This window comes from Anopheles bellator, chromosome 1 (assembly GCF_943735745.2).
Source record: "Anopheles bellator chromosome 1, idAnoBellAS_SP24_06.2, whole genome shotgun sequence".
Taxonomy (NCBI): domain Eukaryota; kingdom Metazoa; phylum Arthropoda; class Insecta; order Diptera; family Culicidae; genus Anopheles; species Anopheles bellator.
Genome location: NC_071285.1, coordinates 25,520,144 through 25,540,163, shown reverse-complemented (window position 1 = coordinate 25,540,163; position 20,020 = coordinate 25,520,144). Strand labels below are relative to the sequence as shown.

General features: G+C 48.6%; 1 protein-coding gene across 1 annotated transcript in view; it reads left to right on the top strand.

The window, feature by feature from the left end:
• The window catches only part of LOC131215299 (protein O-mannosyl-transferase TMTC1-like), a 62,340-nt gene extending 52,811 nt beyond the window's left edge, over window positions 1–9,529 (top strand). Inside the window, exons 10-13 of the mRNA XM_058209688.1 lie at window positions 5,605–5,804; window positions 6,087–6,222; window positions 8,670–8,946; window positions 9,206–9,529. Coding sequence (XP_058065671.1) covers window positions 5,605–5,804; window positions 6,087–6,222; window positions 8,670–8,946; window positions 9,206–9,529 — 937 coding nt within the window. The remainder of the gene's footprint in view (window positions 1–5,604; window positions 5,805–6,086; window positions 6,223–8,669; window positions 8,947–9,205) is intronic.
• The last annotated feature ends 10,491 nt before the right edge of the window (window positions 9,530–20,020 follow it).

The window sequence follows — 20,020 nt, the reverse complement described above, 5'->3', positions numbered from 1 at the left end:
GACGCCACACTGCGGAAGCGTATTCAAGAATTAGCTGCGCAAATGTCTTAAACAAATCAGTAAAATATTTTCTAACTAATTAATTCTAATCTAAAACAATCAATTATTTTGACCATTGAATTTTCTGTTCGCTTTTCGTTGATTTCTTTCTATCCTTGGCGTGCATCATGGTGCTACTTGTTTTACTTATTTTCGTTTTTTAATCTTGAAGAACCTTGAAAAACGGACTGAGCCGTATTTATTTTATTTTCATTGATGCCTATTTTGCTCAAATTTATTTTTTCTATATTCCTGGTCTGTTTGTTGTATTCCACTCGTGCCATATTTTTGTAATTAAAACATTCCACGAAACTCTTTCTTTTGACAATTTAATTTTTACCGAGGAAACCATCAATGTGCGTACCCTTCTTTGGGTTAAACATCTCAATAAAACTGCCATCATTTTCCAGGGGGTCGCTCACGATCTTGGTTAGGGATGGGAGTGCCGGAGAGTAAAATAAATCTTCGTCCGGCTGAATGCCTTCCGAGTGGCGTGCTTGGAAACGGATTACTTACGGCCACGCTACGTCGGCCTCGTTAAATTATCTCCCTTTTACTCGGGCTATAACGTTGGAATTCGCTTCAAGCATTCGTCCGTGGCGATTACTCTTACTCGAGCCGGTCGCGACCCATGCCGACCGTTCCGTGAAGGATCCGCGGCAGTGGATCCGATCCGATTAGAGAACGCGGTGGGCCCGCGTTTCTTCGGCCAACCATCGATCGGACCATACGGCGGAAGTCGGCATCCCGATGGGTCTCGAACTTGCTGTCTCGAATTTATAACGTTCAATTAATTTCTCGCACTTTCCTCGAAGTCCGATTACTCATCTTGGCGTTTCTGGTGTGCGCGGGCGCGGGAGAAAATAAAAACGTAAGCCAATTGCCGGCGTTCTCCTATCTGTCACCTGGTACCCGGTTTTGCCGGTGGGATAGAAAAATGAATCGCGGTAAAGTCTCCAAGTTGAAACCACTTTCCTCCAGCCGGTGGCTGTAATTGGAGAAAATTAAAAGCACTGAACGCAGGCGATCCACAAGAAGCCGTTAACTGGGGCCCGAGACACCGTGGGCCCGGTGCTGCACATGTTAGCCACCCACCGGGGCCGGAGGGTCCTGGCAGGGGCTCCAGTTACGTTTCTTTAATTATCCTTTAATCCTATCGTTTGCTTAAATCTTGTGCCGAGCAGAAGCAGCCCTTGCCGCTGGTTCGTGTGCCACAAACGCGCGCGTGTCGTGTTCCGAGGGAACGTGCCAGGTTTCCTTCGCCACCGTTCAACCCTCATCTATCTCCCGGTGGCTCCCGTCGGGAGCTCGGCAGGGATCAAGTCCTTTTTGCTGGAGCGGTACGAACCCCCGGGACCGGGAAGGAGTTAACCGAGAGCCACGCGCCGGGAGCCAGCAGCAGGTGTTCCGCTACTTAAACGATTAGTACCGGCTTAGAAATTATAATTGCCATCCTGTCGGTGCGTTTGCATTAATGGTACCGCGGCCCACGTGGCTCCCAATATCCCCTCCCCTTTCGTCTTGGCAATCCTGAATTTCTCTCTTCTGCTGTCCTATTTTGAGAGTCCCTCCGACAGCAATCCGGTTTTTTTTTCTTCGCCGCTTCAGAAGGATGCTTGGCTGACATCTTGGTTCTTAAAAAGAAACAAACTCCCATACGCACCCAGTGCGATTTTAGTTTTATTTATATCGTTCAAACTTGTAAAGCCAATACAATGTTGCCGCCCGAATCGGCGTCGATGGGCGCAGACTGACAGCAGACAGAGCCAGAGCTAGCTCGAAGGGCCTCGGCAGAGATTATGTGGAAAGCTTCCCGTAAGCCCGGGCTAGTTCACGTTTTCACCTACACGCAACCATCCCCGGGGGCAGACACTCAACCGCCCAAAATGATGCTCACTATTTACAGCTATTGATGATGATGATGGTGATGGCGGTGATGGTGATGGCTGGTGGAGAGTTGTTTTGTTGCGGAATGCTGCCACTGCTGTAATCGGAGTACAGCGGCAGTAGCGGCAGTGGCGGCGGCAAACGGGCTCCCGGCTGGCGCCCCGGAAGAACGGTGGCCAAGTTTTGCGATGCTTCTATTGTTTTCCGTTGCGCTGGTCCTGCTGTGCGGGGAATAAATTGCCTCCGACAGCTCGGACTCGAAGAGTAATTGAAATACCGCACACGGACGAGCCGGGGCCGGTCGGGAGCGTCAGAATAATGACTTCACCGCGGTGGAGTTGGGCTTGGTGCAACAATGTTTAGAACAATCCGCTGAAGTCTATTCAGGGAGGGCCGGTTTCTGATGATGAACTGAAGCACTTTAGTTTTGCATTCTGAAACCTAATCGTCTTGTAGCTTCGTCGGAAGTCTGTGTGGTATGTGCTGGTCCAAATTCAATTACGCTTATTTATGTTGTCTTTTTCAATGGTTCGTTGTAAAGATCGGCACGTTTTGCTGTAGGACTCCACTGGATGTATAATCCTCTTTAAAGTGATCTAGAATATTGTGAACCGCAAAATGTGTTTGATATTACAGGTTTAAACGAATTCTAGAACCTTGAGATCCTTAAGGAGGGATTAGTATAATTATTCGTGAAGTAAAGAAATAGTTAATAGCTTTTATTATTGAATTCTTTCACTTCGGAACATATCAAGGTGACAGACAGAGGGAAGCTATCGAAAACTTGGAGGGAAAATGGGGCTTTAAAAAGTTAAAGCCTCCATTCTGGCAACTAAGATCTAAGCCATAGATCAATGGCACTCCAAAAAATATTTCATTCTTGGCCCAGTAAATAATTTTGTTTGATCTGTTATCGAATGATTAGCTCACTTTTATAAGGGAAGCTGCGAATTGTTGTCTTTTGGTATGTTCAATGCTCATTATCCAAGAGAAACTCGTAGTTCGAAGTATTCAACTCATAGATATTAAAGGCAATGCGTTGAACACTGAATAACAATCGTAACACAATCTTAAATAAAGAATTCTGTAAAAAGGACTCACCTCCCTGAGGTTGCTCTAATTCACAATTCATCTTTGTAGACCCTTTTCCACTTTGCAAGACACCCAAGGAACTCGTGTGCTCTGTAAAAGTTCTCGATTCGAATGGTTAACGTTTTATAGCAACAAATACTGTTTTTTGCAATGCTTCAATGGTTAAATATCTTTTTGCACGAGAAGAACTAGAATATAGCGTTAGTTGATTCTTGACTTCTTCTCTTAGTGGCCTTGGCAGCTACTATTCGTTGTACTTCTTCGGTTCAACATGTCAATACAACTAATTGAAACATTCAAATGATATTTCTTTGAAGTCTTAGAGCTTCTGTTAAATGTCATCACTCATGACTAAGACTTGAGCTCAGTTTCGAGATGTCCTTGTCGCACTGTTTGTGACACATTTGAAGTGACGTTCAAATTCGGACATTTGAAGTGAAAACACTCAGTAATTGGACAAAGTAGGTTTTGCTGTTTCCCCTGTCTGGAGGGAACTGACGTGGCGTACGAATAAATAGACAGCAGCACAGCAATTAATGTGATAGGAGAGCCAACATTAGTTCGAAAAACATCATCCTTCAGCGACACTTTAGCAAAACGGCATAACAAACTGTTACTCACCAACGCAAACATGCTCCAGAGACTACGCCCTTCTCCGACCAACACCCAGCCAACCAACCGCGTTCCGGGTTCCGGGATCTTCCAGTAAAGACTCTTTACTATTCTAAACTGACAAACAAATTTCCGGACCAACTATAGCCACGTCGACATGAAAACCGCACGCTCTCTCTCTCTGTCTCTCTGACACACGCCGGGACCGGAACCGTCGCCGTTTTGTGCATATTTTATCTCCGTCTGCTGAAGGGAAAGAATTAAATAAAACCACGGACGGGCACGAACAGCTGACAAAATGTTGTTACATTTTCATGGCCAACAAACGTCGCCCGTTCCCGTGGCCCTCGCTGAATCCGGTTCCCGTCAGGGTTCTACTCCCGCGGTGCACACAACAAGCGCAAAAAAAAATAGCAACCGAAACATTACACCGAAGAGCGAAGAGCTTCACCGGACCATCGTCAGCCGGACCACCGCCAAGCGGGAGGAAGTGCCAGAAGTTGGCCATCTTCCAGCAAACGATGCGCTCTCTCGCTCTCTCACTAGGTCTCTCTCTTGTCGGTCTGGTGCTTTGGCGGGAACCGGCAAGAAACCAGCATACAGCATATATTTAACGCCCGAGTGACAACGACAGCCCAACTGCCACCATTATGGCCACTTCTGCGTGTGGATGTGTTTTTCTTTTTTGTTTCTTTCTTCACGTCCCCATTTTTCGCATCGTTTTAGTTTCGTTACGCGCGCCCAGCACTGGTCTGGTCTTTTGGTCGATCGTTACCGCCAGGTTTACAGTGCCCCGGAATGGACCCGGCAGCATAAATCGGGTGCCCCCGCCCCGTCCACCTTTTACGTACTTCTCGGGTTTTGGGTTCCGAATATCCGGGAACCTCACAGGGCAAGGAGCCCCCACGAGGGGCACGCTTCCCACGATCTGTCATCAAAATTAACGATACGCCGAGCGAGTGAGGCAACGGGGCCGTGGTGGGTGGGTGGACCGATTCGCGATGAACAAGAACATAAACCCGACCCGGACCGACCACTTCCGCGCGGGGTCCCACGAATGGATGAATCGCGTAGTAAAACAAGAACAGCTTACATCATCATCTTCACGATAATGATCGTCATCATTATTGGCTGCCACCGCCACCGCATCCCGCCCCCTCACTTAACCGATACCAGCGGGGGGGTTGATGGTGGCAGGGTGGGTGGCAGGATGGGTCTGACGGAGGGCAACACTTCAACCGACGCCGTGCCAAGGATTTCGCATTCGCCACGGGATTTGGCTGCCTTGGAGGTTGAGGAAAATTTAGGTGGTGGGTGGTGGTGCGGGTGGTAAAGTTTTCCACTGATTTTTTATGCCCCCCCCACACCCTCTCCGGTTTGTTCCCCCTGAGTTTGGCAGAATGGTTCGGAGCAGATTGGAGGGGAAAATAAAAAAGCAAGGAACACGCTCGTGTACTCTCTCTCTCTCTCTCTCTCTCTCTCTCTCGCTCTCTCTGTTGCTTTCGCCAAGGCCGTTTTCCACGGCGCAGCAGAGGTTGTGTTGTTTGCGCCAACCAACTCCTCGGTCGGTCGGTCGCGTGGCGCGCCAGGTGGCCAGGATCCTGTGGCGAGAAGCGAATGAAAAGGATTATAAAATATTCATAGCCGCTGCCTGGGGACAAGCGGAAGGGGACGGAACTGGCGAGTGGGCGGGTCGGTTGTTTTCTTAGTACTTCACCCCCAGCCCGGCGTTAATGTCCGCTCTCGCGCAGATGTTCAATTTGTTGCGAACAAACGGGAAACGGAGGAGTAATAGTAAACAGGATCAAAAGGATCCGCATCGCGCGGGTGCCGGTGGGATAAGGATTACACGGAGCTGGTCTCCGGGTCTCTCGGAAAAGGGGGCGCTCGTGACACTTCCTTAATCAATTTGTTTCATTTCGCTCTCTCTCTCTCTCTCTCTCGTTCTCGGCTGTGTAAATATCCTTCGGGCAGGAAATCGAATCGCACCGGCGACGCCATCCGGATGCTGGAGCGCTGTATTCAGCTGGAACCCCTGTTCACCGGTGCCTACCTCGAGCTGGTGAAGCTGTACGGAGGACCCCGGGCCGGCCAGCTGCTACGGCGGATCGTGCGGCTCGCGCCCTACAACGCGGACCTACGGCGACAGTACGGCGACTGGCTGCTGGAGCAAGGTACGGCCGTGTGTAAATTATTTATCGCTCGCTCACAACCGGATGTACCCTGGAAGCACCGGCGACACGTGTCACGGGGGGAGGCGGTGCGAAGAGCACCGAAAGGAAACACATGATCGAGGGCCGCACACAGACACGCGCCGGAGCGTTTCCGAGTCCTTTCCTCGGTTGAGAGGAGAAGCGTTTTTTTCCTTGCCTAGGACCAGATTTTTATCTATATTCTCTCTTTCTCTCTCTCATTTCGTCCCTTACTCTCTCTCCTTCTCTCCCTTTCCTTCACAGGGATGCTGCTCGAGGCGATCAAACAGTACCAGGAAGGGATCAAAATAATGGAAACTCATCAATTATCCGTGATTGGAGCCTGTCGATGCCTGCGCCGGATGGGACAGCAGGCCCGCTTACATCAAATGGTGCTGAGGTAAGTGCTTCTTCTTCTTCACCGTCCGTCTTGCTATCTGCCTACCGCCGAGCGTCGGACGGATACAATTTGCGGCATTTCGGGGCATTCCAACCCAACCCCAACCATTAATCAATTCGTGCCACGCATGGCGGAGTTTTCCGCGCGAGCGACGACCACGCCGAACTGGTTAAATGGTATGATAATTTCGATTGTTTAACAAATTTTACAACACGCCCACCGCCGCCCCCGGAGTGGGCGAGGATTTTCGCTCTTTTTGTTCGGCAGCTTGAGTTAGCATTTGATGACATCTGTATCGGGCCGATAATATGATGGTCGGATGGGCAGCCGGACAGAGAGAGAGAGAGAGTGATTGCCTTTATCGGTGATCGGCCGGTTCGATTGGGAGAGTTATGGCCGACGATTTGACGATACATTTCAATCGTGGCATCCGTGTTTGATTTATGTGAACGAAAATGGCCCCATCCGTCCCTCGCCAGTCGGAGCCAAATGTGTTTCAAGCCGCTGAAATGTTGATTACATTGTTTTGGAATCAATCAAGCATCGTATGGTGGATGGTGGCGCAATCGTCGGGAATGTCCAAGAAAAGGGCTTCGTTACTTGCGAAGGTTTATGTTGATTATTGATAAAAATAATTGCAACGTATAGGAAGAAAGTTGAGCTTGAAGCTGTAATATAAAATGAAGGCTTTCCATTAACGAACTTCGAAGCAATACAAAATTAAGTAAACTCAAAAAAATTATGAAGAATTGTTTAGTAGTCGCATTTTAATTTTTTTTTACCAACATTCGTTGAACGCACTATTAATTCTTAAGCAGTCTTGAAAATTGTTTTTGTATTATTGTAACTTTTACCCCAAATAAAAAGGTAATTAATTTATTTTAACTTTCAACTTACTTTTTAAAACTCCCATGTTGAAATTTGTTCACTTAATAATTTTGACGCCTTTGATTTAATATTAATAAAATAAAGTCCAGGTTTTTAAGACATTTATATGGAATGTTTTTCAAAAATTACATAATGATACTTTGAAATGAAAACAAAAACAGCCTTAATTTGAGTGTTATTGAGGGACACTCATTCTATGTGAAATTAGAAAGACATACGAATGAAGGGTTTATGAATAGTGCATCATTTTTCGTCCTATTTCTGAAACAGCAACTTTAGGTTGTCTTGCTGGACCCATTCTTACAGTAAATCTTCAGCTCGCTATGTATGCGATAAAAGTTATCCTTTATTCTCTTTTTATAAAAGATAAATTCCTTGATCAACAAACATCTTCTTCACTTTTCCAAATTCCACCTATTAAAAATCTATCGATTTAATGAATCGAATCAATCGAAAAGGTTAATTGTGGGGCCACCAATGACGGCATTAGAACGTAATTTATCCATTCTTCCTTCACTCAAATCATACTCTTAACACGCTCCGTTGAGCACAGCCGTCACCTCACGGTACGGCCAGCCAACTGGGGCCGAGTTACCGGTTGATGAACTTTATGACATCAGCTCCACTTCCACTCAAGCCGCCGGTGGCCCACATTATGCATCCACCGACGGCGACGGCGATAGACGGCGAATGCATTTGTAAATTATCCTCTTCGACGTGGTCCGCAAGTCCGCCATCAATGTAACGATTGTCACGATCCTGGCGGCCCGGAGAACACCGGACCGAACGAAACTCGATTTGTAATGTCCCGCTGGTATTAAATTGAAATCGCAGGACGCTCCCCCCCCCTGGCGTCAGGCGTCGGGGCCTTCATAAAGCAATAATCCCGATCGACCCGATTGGCCCGGTTCGGTTGATGGCGGGTGCACCTTCGCGGTGTCCTCTATCCGGACGCGAGCACACTAACGGAAATCCCACGATCAGGGTGCAACCCGCACGCCACGAGGAAAGCGTGCCCTCTCGGATGGGGCGGCGCTGAAGGAATAATTTATAATTCATTTCCTTCGCCCAACAGAAATGACATTCTTGATCCCTGACACCATTTCCTGTGCGCTGCCGTCGGGGGACCTGGTTTTTGTCAGATTCGCACTTCGTCGACTCCGTCTCGACCGCTGGTGCGCCGAAAAGCACGGAGTGGAGCGTGTGACTTTGCGTTGGAAGTGGTTTTGTGGCCCTACTACGTTCCGTTCCGTCAAACTCCGAGTGAAACCTCGGGGCTTTAGCCACCGCGAGTGACTCCGTTCGCAGCTCGCAACGGGCTTGGTCGGGTTCGGTAACGGAAAGAAATGATCCCCGCCCGAGAGCGAGGGTTGGTGGCGAGAATTTACGATCCGCATCGTGTGGCGGAGAAAATCAGGATCCGGTCTCTGGCGTGTATCCTCCGTCGAAACCAACTTGAGCCCCATGTGACCCCGCCCGTCTTCACGCACGAGCGTGTGCGTGTTCGTGTGTGTGCCACTCATCCTTTCACCGTTGCGCGTCTATAAATCTCGTTTCAGATGGCAATTTATAGTTCGCTTATCGAACGGCGGCATTCCGATACAGAACGATATCTATCTCCGTGATTGGAGCATAAAGCACGAGCTTCGCAACCGGGCGATGATATACGACAGTGGGCCGCCGACGCCACCGCCACCGACGACGAGCACCGTGAACGGAATCACAACTCCCTCCGGAACGACTCCCTCCCACGAAGCGGCGGGCGCTCCGTGCCCGGCCACCGTCAACGACAACCCGACTGGGCACAGCGGCACCGGCAGCAGCATAAAAGATTGCGTAAGTGATTTCGTGACGGCGTCTCGTTTCCGGCCCGGCCCGATACGCCGGTGTTTTGATCGATCCGGTGGCGCACTGTTTTATGTTCGTTCGTTTCGCTTTATTTCGTTGTTTCGTTGGCTCCGCGATGGAGGCGCCTGGTGGCTCTCGAGTACCAGGCGTCTCCATTACACTTGCGATGCGATGATTACGGAGGCGCTGATTCCCCCAATCTAATGCGTTCCGTTTTCGTTCATCTTTCACCCCCACCCCCGTTTAGTCCACCCACCGACCATCGGGGACACGGTCGACGCCGGCGGAATCGGCCGAGATAAGCATACGCATCCTGCGGACGCCACACTGCTGCAATCGCTCCGAGCACCTGCCCAGCTCGCTGAAGGGCTGCAAGCTGGCGACGCCCCCGGCACCGGATCCCGCTCCGTCGGCCACCGGGTCCACCGCGAAATCGGGAGCTAAGACGAAAAAGTGGTCCAAAGTGCGCCACAAACCGAACCGGCAGCCGGCCAGCGGTGGCGGTGGGCTGGTGGACCCGAACGGAGCGCTCGCTCCGCTGTTGGTTTCGAACCTCCTCGACAAACTCTAACCGGCGAACGGGTCCCAGGCCCCTTCCCGGCGAACGTGATGACTTTATCTCAACCGAACCCTCGCGATGCCACACGGCCTGCGGCTGCGGCCGACGAGGGTGACTGAAACCTACTCAACACAAGCAATGGAACCACAAACAAAAAGCCCGCGAAACGAAACGTAGTAGAACTGTAGAAATGCGTTAAATACCCGCCCGAGGTGAGCCGGGAAAAAGCGGGAAAAACCTAACCCCGACCGACGTTAGCCACAGACGCAGTAAGTTGTAAGTAAGTTACTTAGAAAACAATGCCAATGCTTGGTGCCGGTGGAGCGGAACGGGCCGCGACGGTGTGCAGTACGTGCAGCGGGTGACGGATTGTAAATAAAATAAATGCGCAAGGTAAGAGTGAGAAGCTAGCGATCGACGTCGACGCTCGTAGATGGCTCCCCGAAAGGGCAGCGACGCGGGCACGCGTCTGGCAGGCGCGACGTTTACTGTAACATACTAACCGATAAGACTGTAGTGATAAAGCAGCAACCGGAGCATGATAGTGAGGGTTACTCGACGAGATAACATTGAAGCCCCAGGGCGCCGGCAGGAATTGTGTTTCAAGCATGCAACCAGCTGCATTCTTTGCGATCCTTATTCTTAGTGGTGTGTGAGGCATCAGTGCACGCGTTACTTTTGGGTTACTTAAAAAACTTTTGGAAGCAACCCACTGAGGAGTTAATCGAAAAAGGGTCCAGAGCGGCCAAAGATCTCTGTTCGATGCGTTGTCCCAATACGTTCCCCGATGAATAGTTGGTTTTGGGTGGTTTACAGTGGACCATTCCGAGCTGATCCCACCCTGTGCTGGATGTTCGTGCATTGATAACTCATACACACCAACGGGCTGACGTCTTTGGTGGGCTTTTTCGCTCGATTCATAACCATTGTAGAAGCATCCTAAGCATAAGCCTTTTTCCTGTTTTTTTTTACCTAGCCATAAGATCTGCAAGCTCCTGAACTCGTTTAAGTATCGCGGTATTTGCTCAACTATAAATTGTTTCGAAATTGTCGGCTTCAAGCTCTCTCTCTCTCTGTTCACCGCTGATGGTTGTTTGCCTCGGAATTGACTCGGGTGCCCGCGAACATCGTGAACACGCGCACAAACCGAGGGATGGACCGCCAAATCGAAACAATACTTAAAAAACAAACACTACCCTAAAAACAGGGGGATGCATTCGTAGGTTGAATGTACCACGAAACGGCTAACTAAAGCAGCCGGTCGGTCAAGCCATAAATAAAACATTCGCGGGCCCCGCGGGCCGCCGTGCCGTGCGTAGAACAAAACCCGTGAAATCTCGTGAAAAGAGAAAGGATTGTTCCCCGGTGAAAAAACATTACAGCCCGGGAAAAGCACAAAGAACCAAACGGACTGTAAATAGTGTGGGATGAGCGCCAGGTTGAAAGCAACGATTGTTTAACGAAGTTAAAACAATGGGCCCGCGCCCGGTGCTGGGGCTCCGAATTATGCTCCGGATTGAAGAGCAGCGAGCGAGAGCAAACACGAAACGCGAAATTCATGAGCACAAAATTGGCCACACGTTGAGGCGTAGAAAGGTAGCAGAAAAGAGGGACATAGACAGAGAGAGAGAGAGAGAGAGAGAGAGAGAGAGAGAGAGAGAGAGAGAGAGAGAGAGTGGGTAATGGGCGCAAATGTTCCCGATGGTTTCCTTTGTTCCCGTGACCCGGGTGCCCGGGTTCCGAGCTACGTCAAGCAATAAACGAATTTAAAAACATTAAGCCCCACGAAGAAACACCCAACCCAAGCGAAACAGCTTTCAGGTCCGAATAGGGAGGTGTGCGCAGAACCGAGCTGACCAAAACATTGATTGGCCAAAAAATGTCTCGTTAAGCTCGCCGGAACCGGTCGATGGCGCGCGAATATTAACGAAACAAAACTGACGGATCGAAAACTGGCGTGGCATTTGATGGCCATCGGTTGGAGTGGAGGAGTCAACATAACAAGTAGAAACAAGTGGTCGAAACAAGTAACAGTGGAAAGGCGAGACGTTGATGAGGCTTTTTACGTTGGTGCGGGATGTGAACATCGAAATTTCATCCGTTTTTCTGATTTTGGTAAATAAGGTTAATAGGCGCACAGGCAGAGCATAACACGAAATTGGCCAACAGAGCGAGCGAAAGAGAGAGAGACGAACGAACCAGTACTGTGTAAACCGCTAACGCGATCAAACGTGCGATCAATAATAAAGCAGAATTTTTGAATAAAATTTACGAAAAAAATCATAACCAAACGGAGTCGTTAGTTTTGTTCGCCGGCCTCGCCGTGCGTTGCTTTTTATGGGTTGAATCATTTTGTTTCTTTATTTGGCAACTTTTATGCACAAAAAGTTATAACAACCATCCTTGATTCGGTCCCACTTCGGCACGGGAGGGACGGCACGGCAATTTAATTGTGTGGAGAGCTGTAGAAAAAAAATGAACCAAACCCAAGAATGCCCACGTCAATCAAATGGCGACAATGTGAAAGGGTAAATTGGGAAATGTTCATCGCGGAAAAGAAACCGCAAAAAAGCGCGACAGCGAAATAAGCGACCCATTTTTTGATGCACTTTCGCGCGCGGACAATCAAGTGAGGTCGCGTCATTCACGGGCGGTGCAATCACATTACGAGCTTAATAATTCAGCCGGCCGGCATATGAAGCTTATGAATATCCGGCGCACCCGGTAGATGGGTGAGGGGGATGGGTTCAGGTGAGTGGAATTGGGTGACAAAAACAAACGGGAGGCTTCAGCCCATCAGCTGCAGCTCGCGGTAATGGGCACGTGGCCCCAGCCGGTCGGGAGACTGCGTGGCGTTAACGCAACCCCTTGAGCTGCACTCCCATTTCGGGCAGGATATCATTAAAATGATGACAAATGGGCGCTTCGGCGTGCTGGCGAATGAAGTGCACCGCGTGGTGAAGTGCAATTTCGGATCCGGAGTCCATTAAAGAGACGTTTTCTGTGTTCGTGCAACAAAGTTTGGTCTGTTTCGTTCGGATCATTCAAACGGGGCTTTTTTTCGTTCATTAATGTTAAAACGTCGACAATGGGTAGTTTTATTATTTAAAATCTTGTTCAATATGTTAATTAAAACAATTGTAAGCATTACAAAATAATGCGTTTACGTTTTATTTTCGTTTTACAGAAGTTATGTTTAATTGGAACATTGGTTCCGTAGTTTGCGATATTTGGCTTAATGATATTCAACAAAACTGTGCCATGTTTGGTACTTTTCCTTAACATTATTATTTCCTTGTCCCTTTCTATCGTTTGCTTGTCTTTTAGTCTCGGTTCCCATTCATATGCATTAGGTAAGCGATCGCATGCCGCAGTCTTGAGATCCCTTGCCGAGCTTGGTGCCTGTTGTGGATTTTCTATTTCTCGCGTGTTTACATGTTAACGTCCGGGTCAAAACAAGTAAATGTCTCCGGGTCAAAACAAGTTTGGTTATTTTCGTTATGCATCAATTATCTGACTCTTTTTTCAGGTACGATACACGTCTGTTTTGTTTTTTCTCAGCGTAATGTCATATCATTTTCAAAAAAGAAGGCGACGTTATCTGCGATCCGGCGTTTCAGAGAATCGGACCTCGTGATGACGAATCCAATCGGATTCCCTTCTCACTTCCCATTGCTTCTCCGTTCAAGACGATCGGGCTTCCCTTCTCGCTTCCCGTTGGATACATTCCAAATCTCCCAACTGCAGAATTTGGTTAGATTTATTCGAAAACAACCCAAATGATATACAAATTTATGTTACGTATGGGAGCCCCTTTCCCTGAAGATGTGAGAGAGTGGCACTGTCCTGTATTCACTGTCCGGTGTCACAAAACTACGCTGTGCAAAATTTCACTGGGATTGGTGTCAATAGTTTCGGAGAAAAGGCGAACAGACGACGGTTTTCTACAAACAATTTTGTAAAAAATCCAAAAAAATCCGAAACCCGAAAAATCCGAAATTCGACTAGGGGAGCAGGAGTAAGTAGGTAGCACCAGTAACTTGCGCGCAATACTGCACGCAACATTGCACACAATATATGGTTTCCAAAACTGATATGCAATATGCTATTCCTCTAGTATTTTTGCGGTTCCAGAAACCCGATTTTTTTCAGGTCGTTTGGCCTGTACCGCAAAGTTTTGACGAAATTTTTGAGCGGATTTTTTCGATTAAAAAAAACGCCAGAAAAGCTGGTGAATAAATGTAAGAAAGGGAAAACAGTATAGACTGGAATTTTCTTCCTTTTCGTAACTTTATTCCTCTTTCGTAGTTGAGATCACTAACGTTAGACCGCTCTGGTCTACTGCTGTTTTGCGACTCACTAAATTCTGCACTCCGACCTCCTTTTATACTCGAAGTTGTTCTCGGGGTTGTCCTCCGCTAACTCTCGCTCGAGACAACTCCGAGTCCTGCCTTCCTACATAAATAAAAAAAATAATTAAGGAATAAATAAATAAATTAATACCTAAATTTTGATAAAAAAGCGAAGCAAACAAGAACGCGATAAAATATGTTTCGCAAAGTCTACAAGTATGAAATAATCACTACCATTTCCTTACTTCAATACGAAAAGCAATTCTTAAAAGATTCTTTAATAAATGCAACGGTTGATAACTTATTGATGCTCATGCCGGCCCAAAATCGTACAGTACCAAATGATTTTCATTCACCGGTGACACAATTAATATCGCCCCCGAAAAACCGGAATCATCCCGAATGATGAACAAGCATTAAATTACAATATAAAAAGGCACCCAAAAAAAAAACGAAAACTGAAACGAAAACTGCTCGGTTTTCCTCGGTCGCAGAACTTTTCCATCGTCATCGAATATAAAGTCGTCGTCGCCATCGTCTTCGTTCTCGCTTCTATCGCACGTTCCCAGCACGTGGACCCGGAAAATGTGTCGCATCGCAGCGATAGCGAGAGGGAGAGAGAGCGAGAGTGAGCCGAAATGGAAAAAAAGAAACCCATAACTCAATCATACCGGCGTTATGTCCAGCCGGCGGCGCTAGCAGTCCGACCGGCAGTCGTGGGACCGAGGGCCGTGTCCGGGCTACCCGAAACCCGGTACGAAATATGAACGAATATAATGAGCTTGCGGTACGTGACTTTCACTCAAATGGCGATAAATTAGAGACGGCAGACGCGACGCGGCCGGCGGTGTCGTGTGGGTGTGTTGTGAAAAGTTTAAATAAACTAACTTGACCGACCGACCGAAAAACCCGACTTTTCCCGAGCCCCCGGGCGGCCGGTCTGAAGAACTGGTGATAAGAAACTACTGCCGGGACGACTGGGCCGGGGACTTCTGGGCCCGAACGGAAGGAAGAAGAGTGGTTCGAAAACCGAACTCCGAACCGGAAGTGGAAAAACAGTTCGCCTTGGTTGGTGCACTTTTTTGTTTCTTCCCTCTCCGAGCGCCTTTCGCCGGCGGCCCGGGCCCATCCTGGCGGTCCGGTGTCGTCTCGCAATCAGGACGGACCAGCTTTTCCGACACCGGCCCACCCACATCACGTGGCCAGTGCCGGTGCCGGTGCGGTGGTTAGTTGCTTCCGGCGTGGCCAGGCCGAAGCCTGCGGGCCAGAATGTTCAGCAACAACCCCGAAACAGTTATGAAACAATCTAAAACAACTGTCCGGTTCCGAACCTACGACACAAATCCTGTTCCGGGCGAGAAATATTTAAGCCTCGGAGCGGGGTGAAGCTGAGCCCGCTCCACCGGCCGTACCGGCCACCCCGACCCCCGAACGAACACACCATCCGGTGTTGGCAACATTGTGGAGTTTGTTGAACGGGAAACGGGGATGGAAGCGAAACGTCGAGCGTCGGACTAACGACCGACCGAGCGTCGGGCCCTCAACCCCGACACTACATTAGGTGGCAACAGCAAATCCGGAATCCGGTTCTTAAGATGAAAGCGATAGAGCACACGACGGCAGCTGCCGAGAGCGTCCGTGCAGGTCCACCGGTGGCCGGGGCATCGCAAGGCTGGCTCCGAGGAAACCCGGATCCGGACCCGGACACGATGCTTTAAACAAATTTTTAATAATTTTTAATTTGCTCACACAGCCGGGCGACCGAGCGTCTGTTGACAACTCATTTCTTTGATGGGGTTTTGCACTGGAGCGTTGGCTTTTTTATGCTCTACTTTGTGGATTGTCTATGCTGGTTGCCCGGGCCGACTCGGGCCCGGGCACCAGATAGGCGAGATAACACCATGTTTTTGTAGAAGATTACATTCTCGTCCCAAATCGTCCCCCGAAGACGCTGGAATTGGATTTCTTGCGGTGTGTGCGTGTCTTGAGTCTGAAGAATAAATATTGTGCGGGGAAAAGAAAGGACCAAAACGAGCGACGGTTGTTGTTTGGCAGCATACTTCCATCGAATCACGTTCCCTGTCGTCGGTACGAGAGCGCTGAATGGATTTGAATTATGGGAAATTATGAAGCACGACTCGGTGGCGGTATTTCCATATACAATACAATAAGCACACATACTCCACGCACGCAGTAATTAAAATTAATTCTTTAAATTCTTTCCGAAAGTGCGCAAATCTTATCGGGCAAACTAATGAAATTTTTACTCCATTCTCTGTTGCAGCGACCAAATGCACAGTCCGTTATGCGGTGAACCGCTTGGCCGGCTCGGCTCGTGCACGGGAAGGACAACTGCCCACCACATTCCGTCCAAATGAATGCAAATCAGATCAGCCATTCCGAGTGGCTGGGGCAGATGGGACCCCGATTCGGCTACCCATCGAGCCGAGGGCCGAGCATTTGCATAAATTATGCCATTCATCCGTAGGCGAAGCTGAACCGCCGATGGCTGGATGTCACCGATGTTGTTGCGCATTGCAATTGAACAAACATTTTCTGTGACGCACTTTGAGCCGGTTTCGTGGAAGCTTCGAATAAAAATAGTCAAATCCTCCGTTTAAAAGCGTTTCGGTGTGAGGTGCCTGGGAGTCGACCTTGTTTCTCTGGTTTTTTGGCGCCAACACATAACACGTCACGCCGGCAGTGCGCTGTGTGCGAAAGGCTGATCGAAATTCTTTGCAACATAATTTACGTTTTTAAACTTTCCGGGAAATCGGCTTCAGCGCTTGCCGTGCGAAGGTGCAGTTGTCGCCAAATCTAACGAAGGTGAGTTACATCTTCAGGTGTTCGAAGATGAAACATGTTTCGAGTCAGGGTGATTTGGGCATAAATGCCATAGTGAAATGGCAGTGGACAGGTACTGCCTAATAACAAAATTTTCACACTTTTAGAGGGAACTTGGAGTTAATCGTTTAAAATGTTGTGAAATCCGTAGGCGTTTTGAAAATCTACTAGCATGTTGGTTACCGTTCTTGATGGCGTCAATGGCGTGTTGAGTCCAGCTCCTTGTTAAGCTTTATTTTTCATGCTTACCGTTGTTTAGCATACCGTGTTCGACCTTCAAACGTCTGGCTTAAAAAAAATGTGTAAATCAGCCAAAAAAAATTTTTTTTAAATCAAGTCATATTTCTTTTGAGAGCTCCTTAAATACAGAATATGTAAAAAAATATCATTCAGTCCTCCATCTTAAGGAATGCGAATCGCCTAACTTATCGTGTCACTCCTTTCATTAACTCTTGCACCGTTTTCTTGGTCGCTTTCTTTGCTGCAGAACTCCAGTTTTTTTAAATTTAATTTCACTGATAACTGTTTTCCGAGTCATCTTAAGGTTCCGCTTGACGATTGCCCAATATTTTTCAATAGGGTAGAGTTCTGGCATGTTGGCGCGGTTCATGTCTTTGGGTACCACTTCGACGTCGTTTGCGGCATATCACTCCATGGCCTTTTCCCCTAATTACAAGATGCTAAATGCATCCAAAACAGAAAAGAACCTTTGTACTTTGCTAGGAAAGGCAAAAGACGTTTATTTAGGCACTCTGGGACATAAATTTCTTGGTTGGTAGTCCCGATTGCGATGAAAATGCCACTTACGAACCATACGAACAGAGAGCCTGCAATACGAGATATTTCTTTGCGAATTTCAACAGCTTAATTTTGTTGCAAATCTCGGTTTGTCTCTTTCCTCGTCCAGTTGCCGTATAGTACTCCTGTCCAGGAAGCTGTTTAAAGTCTGCCTTGACGTAGGTTTCATCATCTTGCACTACGCAGAAAATTTCGTTAACATCTCCATGCACAGATTCTGCGATCGTTTTCTGGCCGACATTTTTTGCTTGTCGTCACAATTTGGAGTCACTACTTTCTTGTAGGTAGGCAAACCATCACGTTTCATAGCTCGATTCATGGTTGTAAACGGTACTTCCAGCTTGGTTGTGACTTCTCGGACGGAGAGTTTGAGATTCCGCTTGAAACGACTGATCACCCGTTTCGTCGTTTTTGCGGTCTCCTGGTTCCGATTTCCACCTGATCCAGTCTTTCTGACTGTCGTCAAACGTTATCGGAATACTTTTAATACATTGGTGACCGTTGATTTTGGTCACATCCAACAATTTCGATTACTTGGCGCGCGAGTAATTCGGATTTTCGCGCTAACTGTGCAAACTTTTGAGATGATGTTCCTCTTGTTTCGACGCCATTTCCACAAATGAAGGTCAAATGTCAAAATCGAATAATATGTCTGATACTACACAAAAACATCTTTGAGATGAGACGTGTACAGGATTTTTATATGCGCTGTTAAAAACACTGCGTCAAGTTGAATTTGCCAAGTTTTTTAGCGTAAAAAACCTTTAATCGGAAACAAACAATCTATCTGAGCATAAAATTTTATCATCCTACGAATGAAGTGGACCGCTACTTCTAACACTACTTGATTCACTTAATATAATTTAACGTTCGTCAAATGATTCTGTTCGTAAGGATGTCACGTGTTCGCAACAATAGTACTGTCTGGCAAAAAAAGAATTTTACTACAATTTGCATCGTGAAAACGGCCCCTTCTCAATTCTCCCCATAATGGCTGCAAAACATTCAGCTCGAATAAACGCAAAAGATCGCTGAATGCAAGATCATCGATAATCCGTTCCCGAGGCAACGGAACCGAACAAAGCCGTGCCGCGAAAATTAAACATCGCAATTGCGCCACTCTTCGCCATTTCGATGACCGAAGCGGTTGCCACAGCCATAGCGACCGCGTTCCGAAATAAAAAGGACTCATCGAAACGGAATACGATACACGGTCACGCGAATGGGAGAATTTCAATTTGTACTTCTCCCAACAACAAAAAAAACGATTGTTCGCGCTTGTAACGTTGGCCCGAAATTATCGGCAATCGGGCCGCCGGAAAAGGACCACGAGCACCACGGCCAGCATCATCATCATCACGGCGAATGGCGATCATGAATCACGGGGGCGAGCACCGAACCGGACCAAGATTTGTTTTCCCATTTTTCCGGGCGAAGTGCATTTTGCATCGGGAGCGGGAAAAGTGCACCCAGACAAATATGGTGGCCGGCCGGGCGTGTCGCGCCGTTACTGTGGCTGTTACTGCTACTTAGAAACAAAAACCGGAACCCTGTCCCGAACGGTCCGAATGGGCCAGGTTAAGCACTGCGCGCCCGACCGGGCTCGGCGACTGGCGACGAACAATGGTGGCGAAAACCAACGGAAGCAGCCAACTGTCGTTTGCTTTCCGCGGCCAATATTCCAGCCGGAAGCCGTTGCCAGCCGTGCCACCAGCCGTGGGTTCGAGTTAATTCGGTGTCGTCCGTCTAGACGCCGCTGGCTGGGCTAGGGGATGAGGTGGCAACGGGCAGGGCAGATAATACGTGCCCCGAGTCGGGCGATGTGTCTTCCCGGAAAGACCTTTGCCCGCCCGAAATCGCAGCGAACGGAAATATCGTTGGCAGCCAGGCAGTTTGCCGGCGGCCAGCGCTTCCAGACACTATCAGCGTCCGGACCGGTCCGTTGCCTGATCCTTCCAAGGACCTCCGCTCCGTCCATTCGTCCCGACCCGGGGTGGTGCCGGGTGGGATGTATAAATCTCGCCGCCAAATACGCGCCCCGAAAAACCTGGGACCTTGCCCGAGGAACTGTTGGCGTGTGTTTGGCAGAAATCACAGCCGTGAAACCGGTTTGCAGGAAGACATACAAATGGCCAGCTTTCGGTGACGGTGGCCGGTGTGGCGGCAGCCAAAAAAGAGGACCACCAAAAGGACGCGACTTGGGGCCGTGAGGACCCTCATCTGGCCGGCCAGCTGGCGCACCCACACCAGGACATCTCCCGGAACCGGAGTGGATGAGCACGAACCGGGGAGGTCCCACAGCGCTGGGAGTGAGTGAGCGAGTGTGGCAGGGGTCAAGTAAATACTGGACACCTCACGGAAGCGATGATACGCTCACCCACCGTTGCCACCCTCCCTCACGCGTTCCGGCGCCCGCCCCGGAAAGGGACAATCAGAGTGTAAGGGCGCCGGGGCCGGCGTCCTTACCGGAAGCGAGCGGGAAGCAATGGAAAGACAAAGAAGATGCTAT